At 40.9% G+C, this 15,147-nt stretch overlaps 1 protein-coding gene across 1 annotated transcript; it reads left to right on the top strand.

Annotated features, from left to right (window-relative positions):
- Positions 1-2,781: 2,781 nt before the first annotated feature.
- On the top strand, positions 2,782-14,845 carry LOC134440929 (epoxide hydrolase 1-like). The gene is made up of 10 exons (XM_063191081.1): positions 2,782-2,940; positions 3,075-3,140; positions 5,201-5,414; positions 5,652-5,832; positions 7,319-7,528; positions 8,210-8,339; positions 9,523-9,737; positions 10,301-10,409; positions 12,078-12,203; positions 12,472-14,845. Exons 2-10 carry the CDS (start codon positions 3,118-3,120, stop codon positions 12,677-12,679), a joined length of 1,416 nt encoding a protein of 471 aa, XP_063047151.1. The 5' UTR covers positions 2,782-2,940; positions 3,075-3,117; the 3' UTR covers positions 12,680-14,845.
- Positions 14,846-15,147: the final 302 nt, after the last annotated feature.

The following is a 15,147-nucleotide window of genomic DNA, read 5'->3' as shown; positions in this document are numbered from 1 at the left end:
GGAGGCGGTGTCGTGCCAAAAAGCGAGTGCCTGCCAAAACACGAGTGCCCTCATTGAAACCAATGACATTTTTTGAGGGAAAATTATACTATTTTTTGCAGAATTAATTACATAATTTATGAACTAAAAATATGCTTATGAAACAGTACTCGTCCTCCACTTAATATGAGCTATTTGAATGAAACTGTATCATTTGTTATGACAATTCTTAGATTCTTTTATGGAAATAATACCGAAATTGTAACCAGTTCTTTGTAATACTTCCAGAAGGAATGTAGTTGCTTTATTGATAGGCTTTCCATCTTAAATTGTGTTGGATTTATCGGCAAAAATGGGTAAAAAATATCTGAAAAATTGGTCATTGGTTTCCATTGGTTTCAATGAGGGCACTCGTGTTCTGGCAGGCACTCGCTTTTTGGCACGACAGCGGCCGAGCTATTAGCGACATCTGCCGACTGACTGCGCACAGTATGCAGTCTATGGCCATAATGGCAAGCTGAGCAGAGAAGCAGACACCACAGGTTGGAATCCGAGCAAACTTGGTCTTCTAGGCCTACACATTTTGACCTGAATAAGACTCTTTTTATGCTTCAAAGGAAATAGACAACGTGCTCTCAAAGAAATAGGGTAGGCCTACAGTGCACACAGTTTATGTGTGTAATAATCATTTTTAGAGATGGCATGCAGTAGGCTTAATATAGTTATGTTGTGTGTGGATGAGCGTATGAGAATAGGCCTACATGGTACAAAAAAGGTGCACCTTATGTGTAACGACCCCGCCAGTAGTTCAGAGTACAATTTAACTGTAATGTATGGTTAATAAGGAACACAGTAGTTTATCTATGGTTAGACATAGAACTGCCATTCACAGACAAGAGGCAAGCCGCTCCTCCACTTGCTTAGGGCAGCAAAGCAAATACTTGCCTCTCAATCTGTTATGACTGTAAGAACCACGGAAACAAAATTGGGGTATTATTTTCAACCTAAAAAAACACAACCAATTTGTTCTTTCTAAGAGGAAGTAAGCAAAAGTCATTTGCGGTTGAATCCTGTCTCAATTCTGTATCACCACATCATAAGTGAGGAGAAATGTGCTAATCACCCAGCATAACCGTCTTCTAGAACAGTGTTTCCCAACCTTTTTTTGTCTCGCGTACCCCCTAAACCTCTTAGTTGTGCCATGAGTACCCCCTAATTCATGTTTTATATCGCTTTCTCTGTCCTGATGTGACTGCTCCATACATTTGTATAATAATAACATCTTTCCAAGTACCCCCTGCAGTGTGCTCGCGTACCCCTAGTGGTACACGTACCCCTGGTTGGGAAACATTGTTCTAGAACAGTGGTTCTCAGTGGGCATAAGAGGAGCGTTGAGAAGGATCCAGCTGAGAGGGGGCAGTGCTTGGTTGCCATTCGGAGGCATTGGGATGCTTACGGTGAGGTCAAGGGGGCGTTGCGAGGCCTATGATGAGTGCCGAGGGGGGGGGGGGGGGGGTGAGTGCCGAGGGGGGGGGGGGGGGGGGGGGTGATAGACATTCCCTACCCATTCCCTACCCATGCCGCCTGCCTAGTCTTAACCAGAACCACCAATGGCCAGCATGGACCATAGTCAAGTATTTTCAGCAGAACAAAGGGCACGCTTCCATGCCAGTAAACTGTGATCCGTTTTTGAGGCAGTGAGCTAAAGCCAAACTTGAACCAACAAATGGTTTCAGGCCCTGTTGCCCAAGAAAGTTGGACGCCTCTTAACACAATTACAGATATAATGTCTGCATGAACCACTAACAATTCTGGGCTCAGTTGCTGGGGAATGATAGAAGCTGCGCTTGCACAAACTTGACTTGCAGACAACGCCTGTCATTATATATGACATTATAAATATTATACAGTAGGACTTGATGGTCAAATTCCGTAAACTTCAGATATGTTGAATATGAATATGAATACAAAGCCCTAAACAAGCAAAGCAGTCATTAACAAACTTAAGTTTAAAAAATGTTCAGTGGTGCAATTAAAATACAGATAACCTGTCAAATGCTTATTTATTTAAATTAAATGTTTCACCATGGACAAAATAACAGTGAAGTGTGTGTGTGTGTGTGTGTGTGAGTGAGAGAGAGAGAGAGAGAGAGAGAGAGAGAGAGTGTGTGTGTGTGTGTGAGAGAGAGAGAGAGAGAGAGAGAGAGAGAGAGAGAGAGAGAGAGAGAGAGAGAGAGATGGAAAGGAGAAGCAACTGGAGCAGTGGCGTGCAGTGCAGTGAAATCGCCTACCTGCCAGACCACCTGTGCCCGTCTGAAGAACATCTTCGCATAGTGGGGTGTCCAGATGAGCTGTAGGCCTACACAGACAACTGAGGACAAGTCATGTCAAGAAAAAATGGAAGATTCTATGTGTATATCTACAGTAATGTCATGAAATGTTAAGTGTAAAGGCTATAGTATATCCAGTTTGTCTCATGAACAAATGACAAGTATAGGCCCATAAAACAATGAGATGCTTAGCTTATATATAAAATGTTGAATTACTTAAATAATTTAAGATAGTCATACAGTTGTATATAGCCGAAGTGTGTTTAAAGTATGAAGTATGCTTGAAATAGACCTGTCAGTGTGCCTGGGTATAGTAGGCCTAATTCATAGTCCACAAATGATTTTGTTCTGTGTGTTGAGCCCAGCCATAGCCTTCGTCTCAAAAAGGGGAAGATGTCATGATCCACTCATGTAATGTGTGCATGCACCAAGTGTGTGTTACTACAGTATAGTGTTACTATGACTCATAGTAGTGCGATAGGATATTATTGACAGTTCAGTTACTGTATCGGGCAGCCGTGTTGTGTGTTGTCTCCGTAAATAAACCAAGAAACGAGAGAAGTTGTCACATCAGTGATTAGGCTACCCAATTCACACAAGATTAACATCCTGGACCTGCATGTTGTGACAAGTATGGACATGACCAACTTATTTCCACACCGCTTAACGGTCGACACTTCATTCATTCATTTCCGTCTCACTTGGGAAAGTACTATGTGGAGCAATGTTGAAAGCATATAAACATGACTTACTGACTCCCTGCAGATCCACTTCCTTACCCCAGGAGTGAGAGGGAGACACAACATCGATGCAGCTCGTCGAAACGTTTATGTGAGTACTGAGTAGGCCTAGGTTACTCATTGTTTTTTTCACTGTAAGGTGGCCTTGGCTTTTAGGACCCTTTTTTTCAAAAAAGGGTTCCATGTACCCCACTGCTTCCAAGTAGACTTCTGCTGCATGCCAAAGTGCAGGTTGTTGTTGCACCTGTGACAGGTTAGGTTTAGGGATAGTTTTGGTCAGGGCACAAATTTACAACTCAGAAACATTGCATTACTGACAGGTTAGGTTTAGGAATGGTTTTGGGAAGGGCATAATTTAAAAACTTTGAAAAAGGGTTAGCTACAATGTGGGGAACATAGAACCCTTTTTTAGAAAGAGGGCCCTAACTTCCCAGCTCCCATACAAAGACCGGGGAACATAGGACTCAGGGAACATAGGTAGACTATGCTCCCGTTTCATACCAGCAACTTAACACAATAACAGTCATCATGGGCCCTTTATAAGGGCACAATGGTTTCAGAGGTTTGCCGAGCAGCTAGCTGGGCCAACCCCGCCACCTTCATCCGGTTTTACCGGTTGGACGTGACTGCGGTGCCGCTGGAATATAGGGTTCTGAGCACGGCCGGCGACGGCCTCTAGGGTGATGTGGGAGGCTCAGTGTCAGTTCTACCTTGGTTTTGGATCCCCAATGCAATCGTGAGAGATGCCGAACGATTCGACTGAAAGAGAACATTAATGTTTGTTGACCCTCTCCAGGTCCACGCTGGCAAGTGGGAGGGCCTCTGTATTTGAACAAGTGCAGCAATCCGCAAAATCTTAAAGGACCAGTTCAGTCAATTTCAATATGCTGTTGTATTGCTCAAGCTACCCTTTACTTGTCAGTACCCGGTGATGCCACATTTTTCGGCTCAGCCCTTTTCGGGATATGAGCTATTCTAATGGGGGCAGCGTTTGCTTACATTTACATTTTTTTTAACATAGGCCTACTCCAAATATTTTCCCAAAAGTTACCACTGTTTGCTAGTTGTCTGCTTATGTTGTATAACCTTTTGGATGTTTTTGGGAATAAATTAAAATGATTTTTTGAAATGTAAACAAAGCGCTGCCCCCATTACAATGACCAGGATCTCGGAAAAGGCTGAAGAAGAAAAAAAAAATCTCAGGTACTGACAAGTCCAGGGTAGTGTGAGCATTACAACTGCATGTTGAAATTGACTGAACTGGTCCTTTAACTATGTGCAGTACAGGACGTTATTCAAGGACTTTTGTATCACTTCCTCTCACCTTCACCCTCCTGCATTCAAAAGTATAGGATGGCTATACCTCAAGAACAAATAGAGAAAGCTAATCCTGAATCGTCAAACTTTCATTGGGACAGACACCCATAGCATGACTTTACCTTGACAGCAAATGGAGAACGTGAAAGAGTGAGTCAGATTTTTGTTGGAACAGGAGGCCTAATCTTGTGAGATTCAGGTCAAAACTAGGTCATGGTCTCTTATCACAATGGTCTAGCATAAGTCCTCATTCAGACTGGTCTGGTGCTTTCAATAAATAAATGATTTACTTAATTAAAGACACACCCTTGCAAAATGCATGGAATTCTTCCATTCAGAAGGTATTTTTCTCCGGGGGAGGGGATCTAATCTGATGCTAAAGCATTGTTCAGTGTATCACAGTAGTGAATACACCCCTGACATTTCTGCAGATTTGTAAGTATAACTTTTCATGGGACAGCATTAAAGAAGTTTCAGTTTGACACAATGAAAAGTAGCCAGTGAACAGTGAAACTTTCAATTTGTTGTTCACTCAAGATAAGTTAAAATACAGTGATTAATGTCTCAAAATGTACCCATAAAAGTGAGTACACTCCTATGTGAAAATTCCCAGGAAAATATACTTACAAATGTGCAGAGCACATGTGTGAGCACCCTGCACTCATTGTAACTTAATGGATTTGTGTGATACATGACTGTGTTAAACAAGGGTAGCGTGAGCAATACAACAGCATATTGAAATTGACTGAACTGGTCCTGTAATGGATTTGTTCAATACGTGACTGTGTGAACTATGCATCTGAAATGGATGCTGCCTGTCTGTTGTCTTCACAGAAAAGGCCTCAATGGCCTGAACCCGCAACAACTCCAGCTACTGATCGTGTCCTCAGTGGGTGTGGGGCTGCTAACATGCTACATGTTATTCAAGAAGAAGGTCCCAAAGACCATCCCAGTGGGAGATGGCTGGTGGGGCCGCGGTCAGAAGCCACTAAGTGAAGACAAGAAGATATATCCCTTTACAGTACAGACTTCAGAAGATGAAATCCAAGTGAGGAATAAGAATGAGACGGATGTTATACAAGCAAGACTTGACAAATAGAATTGCTTTTACCACAGTTACTGTATGTTGTCTAGCCTTTCCGTTCAGATAGTCCTGGTGGTGGGTTGAGTCACTGCTAAGGCTTTGCCATTTGTCATTTTGATAACTAACAAAAAGTTTCCAATAGAAGCTCTGTTTTTAAGTTCATCACCACTTTCACTAATGAAAGTCTGTATGTGTTGCTAGGATCTTAAACGGCGCATTGATCAAACAAGACACACTGAGCCCCTGGAGGATGGTCGCTTCCACTATGGCTTCAATTCAGTTTATATGAAAAAGGTTGTGTCGTATTGGAAGAACGAGTTTGATTGGAATAAGCAGGTGCACGTGCTGAACAAGTACCCCCATTTCAAAACCAACATAGAAGGTGAGCACACAGAACTGGGAGTTTTTACATTTTTTATTTCTCCTTTATTTTACTAGGGTAGTCACATTGGCCCCTTTTCCAAGTGAGCCCCGTGGCCAAGAAGGCAGTAAAAGGCTAAGCGTAGGCTACTACACACATGCAGACAAAACAGAAGTCTCACAAAAGACAGCATATCTACTAGTGTGCACTGGTGTGCATTGGCACTGCGCTCACGATTCGATTCGATCCGGGACGTAGTGATTCGATTCGATTCAATCCGATTCAATTTTACAATGCATTGCAATGCATTACATTTCTACTGAAAGCAAAGCAAATGTTTCATCAGTCATGATGAGACAATACAAGTAGTCAGATACTGAGCAACAATTTATTGGCTGTTTTCTATATCAGTCTTGCAGTTTTCAATGCTTTGAAGTGCTTTTATTTAATTTAACATTCATTTGCTCCCGAAATATCCATGGAAGTAATTGAAACTTAAAAAAATTGCTGCATCGATTCTGGAACTTGACACATTGAATTGGATCGCCCATGCCCCGCATTGCATTGCATCGCCGAATCGATTATTGTTGACACCGCTAATATCTACAAAGAGCAAAGGCATAGAAGATTAGATGTAAAAACTTGCTGGACATAACCATGCAGACATACAAATATGGAGGACATAATCAAGGTAACATGTAGATCATAACCAAGGTAGTATGATGTACAACTGTACTGTTCTAAAAAGATGGCTAGGTGATGCAACAGTTACCTTCAGTTAACACAGGCACTGTAGTGTAGCCAGGCGGCGCCCTCCCACTGACGCAACACCTTTGGCGTTGCTATACTCTGGCCAGGAGCAATACAAATATTGTTTCTGAGTTCCCGAAAAATCAGGAACTCCTCCCACTTTGTCAGTAAGCAAGCAACCAGTAGCAAACCAAGGGAGGCGGGTGAACCATGCTGAAAATGTTCGTTGTTATGCTCTTGGTCAGACCAAGTCTCGAAGAGATTTAAAGTTGATGATCATCAGGCTAATTGTAGTGGTAAGCCTGCCAGAGGAAGAACCCAGGGCTTCACTCCTCCTTTAACTAATCTAACATACAAATGTAATGAGAATGTATTATCTCAATGTACAAATACAATCAGGGACTCTGCCCCCATCCTCATTGCATGGTGCTTAGTCTCCTCGGCTGTTACTTGTGTATATAGCAAAGCTTGTTGAGCCACATAATGTGAAATATTTACACATGGTTGTTATAATAATAATAATAATAATAATAATAATTACAATATTATTAGCAGTAGTAGTAGCAGTAATAACTAACTGCAAACAAATTCCTCTTTTCTTGGGTTTACTACTCCTTTTGGGTTAATTAAAATTAAAACACATGTTAGTTAATCTCTTTTCAGTACATTTCCAGCAGAGAACAGATTACTATGCATAATCAATTAATGACTGTATTATCGGCTTGTAATAATAGTCGTGTCCTTGCTTTGATCTCAGGGCTGGATGTGCACTTCATTCGTGTATCTCCACAACCACGGGAGGGTCAGAAGGTCTTGCCTCTCGTTATGGTCCACGGGTGGCCAGGGTCCTTCTTCGAGTTCTACAAGGTCCTTCCCATGCTCACAGAGAGGCAGGACGAGGTGGTGTTTGATGTCATCTGTCCGTCCATCCCAGGATACGGATACTCAGAGGCTCCACATAAAAGGGGTGAGGTGTTAACTCTCGCAAAGAAGCTGCTGTTTATGCAATACTGTGGTAGGCTTTACATTACACACAGGGTTATGGAAATTATTGCTTGCCACTCTAAAATTCTAGAATGCAAAAAATATTAACCCTTTGAGGAGTAAGGATTTTCAGTTCTAGAATTTTACCCGAGAATTCTATAGCTCCCATAGAACCAGAGACGGTTTAAATGCATTTAGAATAGAGAATCTTTGATAGAACTCCTGTAGAGGGTTTGTGACATCATTGTGACAACTCAAAATTGTAAACACATATGTGATGGTTTTTATTAAGTCATTTTTGGCCTTCCATACTCCTCAAAGGGTTAAAGGGAGTTGGCTGAAAAGGGCAATTTTAAAGACTGGCCATCATAAATTGAAAAATAAAAATCTGATCATGATGCTCGGTATTTCCTTTTATGGGAGGTCATGGAAATTCTACTTTACGGTCAGGGTAAGACATGGAAAAGTCACAAAAAAGTTGGTACCGTCTAATCATACAACTTCCTTTATTTTTTCTTTTGCTTAAATTTAATACTGTATTTATTTTTTAATGTGTATGCTAAAGATGAGGGCACATCAACACCATCTTTATCAGGGGTTAAATTGGAATTTGCTACTTGCTTTTTTGACCTGAAAAGTTTGTGTGTGTGTGTGTGTTCCTCAGGCTTTAAGTCTATGGATGCTGCTCGAGTCTTCCACAAGCTGATGGAGCGTCTGGGCTTCAGTGAGTTCTATGTGCAGGGTGGAGACTGGGGCTCGCTCATCGTCACTAACATGTCCCAGATGAAGCCAGAGTAAGAGGAAATACCACCTTTAAATAAATCATTATATCATTATATAAAAGGTAGCGCTCCTTGAGATTCTGCATCTCATTTCTTGAGTGGGTCCTCACGAACAAACAGAAGTGATACATAAAAATAACTTTTATCCAGTTTTGTGTAACGTGTTTTAAGTTGCACAATTCCAGAGTACCTTACATACAAATACACAAAACACAAAGGAAAATAAACATATTTCTTGTTAATAAATACACAGCCTGGCAAACAAGTGTTTTTCACCAAGATCTAGGCTATTGATGATGGTAGAGTTTGAATCCTGTGCTGCAAAGCCTTCACCAGCACATCCCAAATATTCTCAATGAAGTTGAAGTCTGGACGCTGTGGTGGCCAAGCCATGTATAAAATCAATTTATATATTGTCCTCCTTGAACCACTCTATTGCAATGACTTGTTTTGCATTTACTAAACAACTGTCTCAAAAGACACATCCTGTGGCCCTGTAAAACATATTGGTCTGCTTAAGAAGGGTCAAATCATGGGCATCAGCCATCCCTGAACGTTCTGTGTCAGTTCAATGCTCCGCTACAGTATGTGCTCAAAGAATGAGCGCGGTTGACTACCTGGATATCGTGAATTGAACAAATAATTCAATTTTTTTCTTTTCTGATGGCACAGGCATATTTCAAGATGTTCAGAAAGTCAAAGGTGCTGGACCAAACGTAAGATAACTGAAAAGAAAATAAAGGTCCGCAACACTGTTAAATGCTCCCAAAAGATTTATTGCCACGACGTTTCGGACTCAACGTCCTTCATCAAAGCACTTTGATGAAGCACGTTGAGTCCGAAACGTCGTGCCAATAAATCTTTTGGGAGCATTTAACAGTGTTGCGGACCTTTATTTTCTTTTCAGATATTTCAAGATGTTGCCAAGATTCATTGGGCTGAAATTTTGAAAGCATGGTTCGGGGAGCATGAGACAACCTTTTTCTGCCTTGAGTCTGAATCCTCAGTAGGAATCTGGAATATGCCGGAGATGTCTTTACACAGTGCTCAGACTCTACCATCGCCAATACAACATGTTGGTGACAACTTAATGCAATACTGGAAGGAAATAAATCACATTTAGCCATTGTTCTGAGATTGAAAAAAATTGAATATGTATTGTAACTTCCTTCAACTCTTTCCCTTATTTCCCTAGATGTATCAAAGGTGTACACTTGAACTTGTTGTGTGAGATAAACCAGGGTCCTGGCTTGGTGATCTCTCTCATGGTTGGACGCTACCTGCCTTTTCTGGTTGGCTTCACGCGCGAAGATGTCAGACGGCTCTACCCCTATGTGGAGAAGAACGTGTATGAGATTCTGCAGGAGACAGGATATATGCATATTCAAGCCACTAAGCCAGACACAGCAGGTAGACTTGGGCCTGCAGATGTTTTTTTTTCTGCAGTGATTTGAATTACTGACTGTACTCTGTCGGTTTACTGGCATCTGTCATGAAGCTTCTGTTCCGCTGGCATAACTGAAAACATGTAATGATGTCAAGATTGTTTCAAATTGCAGTACATATGTGGGAATACAGAGATAAACTGCAAATTGAAATCTGTTTTAGTAGAACAACCCTAAATTAAATGATGTCCGGATGTATGAGGAACAGCAAATGATTTGTGTTCTGGGCGTAAGTTAGCCAGGCCGCGACTTCCTAGTGACGCAACACCTTCAGCACTGCTTCTAGTCAGGCCAGGAACAATACAAATAGCCTATCGTTTCTAAGTTCCAGAAGAATCGGGAACTCCTTCCACTTTGTCGAGAACCAAACAACCAGTAGCAAACCAAGGGAGGCGGGTCAACCATGTCATTTGGGAAATGTTAATGGTTATGCTCTTGGTCAGACCAAGTCTCGAAAAAATGCGAGAGTCGAAGATAATCAGGCTAGGTGTAAGTCAGAGTAATTGTGTTTTTTGCTGCCCTCTACAGGTTGTGGAGTGAACGACTCCCCCATGGGATTGGCTGCCTACATCCTGGAGAAGTTCTCTACATGTACTAACAAAGAGTATAGAGATCTCGAAGATGGAGGCCTGGAGAAGTAAGCTGTTGATAATGTTGCAGTATCTTTGAACAAGCTTTCCTTTCTTGCACTTTGTTTATTTATTTCATTAATTTCTCCTTTACTAAGTTAGTCACAGTGGTGTAGTCTACGTAGAACGCACATATACGCAGTATACCCACTTCAAAATTTCAGGGATTACAGTATACCCACTTAAAATGGATTGATCTGTTATTTAGAATAGCACAAATATATACAGTATACTCACTTCGAAAAATGCTCAAATATACAGTACCACTACAAAAAAGTAGACTAAACCACTGGTTAGTCACATTGAGGTTATTGCCTGTTTTCCAAGTGAGCCCTAGCCAAGAAAGTGGCAAAAGGCCAAACGCACTACATGAGACACACATGCAGACAAAAACAGAGATCTCACAAAAGACAGAATATCCACAAAGAGCAAAGGCATAAATTATTAAGACGTAAAAACATGCTGGACAAAACCATGCAGACATAGAAATATGCAGGACGTAATCAAAACATGCAAGCAAGACATAGTGCTTAGAGAACTGGCAGCACAACACAAATGTGCACAGCCCAGCAAGACAAGCAGGATAAAAACATACCTGTAGCATGCAGGGCAACAAGATCAGGTTCAAGAACACACACATGTGTTAAAAGACAGTCATAAAATAAATAGCATGGTGTGCAAGATGCACACAGGTTAAGACAAGCATGATAGGACATGTTTCATAACAGTAAAGCATGTACATAATATGTCTTCTTAAATGTTAGTAGGGACAGAGAGAAACAGGATTTTAATTTCCTATGGCAGTGTGCATATGAAGAAACTGAAAATGAAGTTCACTCGACAAATATAGTTAAATAGTTTAAATAGTAATGAATAATACATGTTTTATATCTTAATAATATCCTTTACATTTTCACTTGATTCTGTACTTAGCTGTTTTATATTGTTACATTTCTTGTGTTCTGACCAGGGCTTTGAACCGGTTCAAGGAACGAAAACGAAAACCGGGAACTTTTTGTATTTTACAGGGAACAGAAACGAAACCGGAAACTTTATTATTTTTTATGTTCTGGAACGGGAACACTTATTTAAAAATAATGATAACCGGTTAATACCGGTTAATACCGTTCCTCAAAAAAAAAAAAAAAAGTAACTATTTTCCTGCGCACGTTACCATGACAGCTGAGATTCACGTCCTGTGTGACATCAGACATTCTCTGACTGAATGGAGAGAGAGCTGTGGATTACAAAGTCTCCACTCCGCATCTTAAATAAGACAAACCACTGTCATACATTTCCATTGCATCATTGTAAGACATTGCAGAGAAGCGTGTGTAAAGCGCACCAAGAATGTTCTACGTTATTGGGCATCCATGGCCGCTTCAAATATGCACAAACTCACAATGTCCATCATAGCGCTTCCTGTGACCCAAGTCAGCGTGGAGCATTTGCATTTCCGTCTTTCTTGGTTAATTCACGTCAGTTAGGCCTATGGGGAGTAATCAGCTGACAGGAACGAAATTAACCGTTCCGGGAACAATATTTTTTTGTTCTAACCGGTTCGGGAACGTCAATGTATTGGTGGAACCCATAACCGGAAACGTTATAATTCCGTTTCTGTTCGGAACGGAACGTTTGGAAAAAAATAACGGTTCAAAGCCCTGGTTCTGACACAGGAAGTATACTCTAGATGACCTCCTCACCAACGTGATGATCTACTGGACCACTGGATCCATTGTCTCCTCCATGCGATTCTACAAAGAGAACTTAAGCAGCAATCTAATGAACAGAATAGATTACAGGTAAGTCTGACGAAATTCCAATGTTCTGTGTAGTTATTGTAGTTAAAACATATATTTTTTGTCAAAACCTTTGCCTTCCTAGGGCTGTTGGAGCTGCTCAAAGTTGATTGCTTCCCAACAAAGTGGGTGGAGTTCAGATTTCTCCGGAGTTCAGAAACGGTATTGTACTAGAAGTAATGCCGAAGGAGCTAACAGTACAGTACAATTATCACTCCCACCGCCTCTCCACCGTTGGCTGGTTAATAACTGCAGTGTGTTCTGCTCCTAGGACTGGTATTTACGTGCCGATGGGATTTGCGGCGTTTCCTCAGGAGCTGATGCACTGCCCTAAGCCCTGGGCTCGCTGGCGCTTCAAGGACATCCGCTCCTACTCTTACATGCCCAGCGGGGGACACTTTGCTGCCTTCGAGGAGCCCAAGCTGCTGGCCGATGACTTTGTGCAGTTTGTGAAAAAGGTGGAAAGCAAAAAGAAGTAAAATTGCATACAGTACACATTGGCATTTCTTCAAATGGCATTATATTGGCATTGTACTTGTATTCTTTTCTTCCTTTTTTTCAGAAAAAGAAACATTGTTTTGCTAATAAGTGGATCTGTTGTTAATCTGTGTAAATTAGCTGCTGTCCAACAATATGTTGTTTTTTAATGACCAGAATGAAGGCGCTTGTATTGCATTTAATCTGAAAGAGGTATTTGAGTTTGCTATTCCCAACTGTCTATGTATGATACTTGAGTGGGACTGGTATAAGGAAGTCGTAAGCATTATACTACCCCTTTCTATGTAGTAGGTAAAAATAAAACTATGTTTTGATGAAGGAGTGCAGAAGGTGGCTCAATCCCATATGGACATTTTCCCAAAGAGCCACTGTAATGTCCAGTGGCAGATCAGAAGGCCTTCATTTTTTAATACTACGGGGGTGTTGGGATGCTTATGGTGAGGTTAAGGGGGCGTTGCGAGGCGTATGATGAGTTCCAGGGGTTGTTTATAACCACTGTTCTAGTGTATCTTCGAAGAGAGTGAAGACTATTATTAACCCATTGATGCCTGATGTTGCGTTGCTCAACATTGGCCCTGGCGCCTGGAGCTGCATTACGCAACATTGAGTGCGTTTACATGCAGTTCAGTATCCCGAATATGAGGCTTATCCCGGTTATGATCATATTCGGGATAAGGTGTTTATATGCGCACAGAACGTTATATCCCAGTCTACATTCTTGGCCGTTATAGAATTCTCTTCAAATGCGTGTAGCCTGGATACCAGCAACAGCGTTCCATGGGAAGCCCCTGTATTCGGGATAAGGTGTATACATGCGTCAGTATCCCGGCTTCTTTCGGAAAACTCCACCTAGCATATCCCGATTTCTCAGTATCCCGAATAAGGGCTTATTCGGGATACTGAAGTGTTTATATGCGCAAACGCAAATTCGGGATACTTAATATCCCGATCATATTCGGGATACTGAACTGCATGTATACGCACTCATTCAGGCTCATGAGATTTGAGACAAATTTATTAAAAATCTGTTTGTTTGAGATGAATGAACACAGCCTAATGAAAGTTGAGGGTCTTGGCGTTTAAATGCAACTTAGTGCATATTTTAAAGCTGATATATTTAAGTTTTTATATAGGCTGAGGGCAGCTTTTCTTAAAAAGTTCTCAGGCATTTAGCACGCTTTTTTCCAGGTGCCTTAGGCGTCAAAGGGTTAAACCATTTTTTCAAGTTTTCATAGTTGGTCGGGATATGAAATGTTTATTTAAATGGAATTTCATATTTGCACTTTATATGGCTCAATCATGTTTTTATGCATATGTTAACTACAGACTGCCTACTTTTATAGCTGATTTTGAGGCCAGACAGACAACCCTACCCATACCAGCTGCCTGCCTAATCTGAACCACCTAGAGCCAGCATGGACCACAGACAAGCATTTTCAGCCAAAAAAAGGCACTCTTCCAAGCCAGTAAACTGTGATTTTTAGTGGCAGTGCGCAAAAGCCCAAACTTGAAACAACAAATGGTTTCAGGCCCTGTTGCCCAAGAGAGTTGGACACTGCTTTACATAATTACAGATGTAGTCTGCATGAACCACTCACAATAATAGGCTCAGTGGCTTATGGGAATGATAGAAGCTGGCTTGCACAAACTTGACTTGCAGACCACGCCTGACATTATATACATTATACTGTATATACGACTTGGTCAAATTCCATAAACTTCAGATATGCATTTTAGGAAGATGCAAATGTCTCCATGCTGGCTCGGACCCATCAATTCAGACCTCACATCTTTAACCACTCCAGTCACTTCTGTCCTTCAAGTTCAAGTAAAAGAGATTTATTGTCATTGCCAAACAAGGCAACAAAATTGCGGTGGGACAACAACATTGCGTATGTTTAAAAGGTAGAGTATGTATTTTTTTAGTAGTTTACTTCCAGACTTGCCAATTCACAGGTGATATATTTTTAATTGTATTTTCCACCAATATGAACTTTTAAGTAGACCTATTCATTATGATGGGGAAAAAGACACTTTTTTCATACATAAAAATATGTCTCTTCTCCATATCCATTTCCAGTAATAGACATCTTTAGCTGCAGAACTTACTGTTCTTTTCTCAGACCAGTAAATATTTGCATTTGTTCATTACTTAAATAATATTAATACAGTATATTATAGTAATATACAGTGCCCTCCATAATTATTGGCACCCCTGGTTGAGATGTGTTTTTTAGCTTCCAAATATTTTATTTTTTTTCTAAATAATATGGGACCTTAATGGAAAAAAAGAGAAAAATCCAACCTTCAATACAAGTGCATTTATTCAGTGGGGAAAAAATCCCACATAAAGAAATAATTATTTGACATCAAATAATGTGTGTCACAATTATTAGCACCCCTGGTGTTAATATTTTGTACAACCCCCTTTTGCCAACAAAACAGCTCC

Source organism: Engraulis encrasicolus, chromosome 24, assembly GCF_034702125.1.
Source record: "Engraulis encrasicolus isolate BLACKSEA-1 chromosome 24, IST_EnEncr_1.0, whole genome shotgun sequence".
Taxonomy (NCBI): domain Eukaryota; kingdom Metazoa; phylum Chordata; class Actinopteri; order Clupeiformes; family Engraulidae; genus Engraulis; species Engraulis encrasicolus.
Note: the sequence above shows the minus strand (reverse complement) of the source record. Positions and strands in the feature narration are given on the sequence as shown.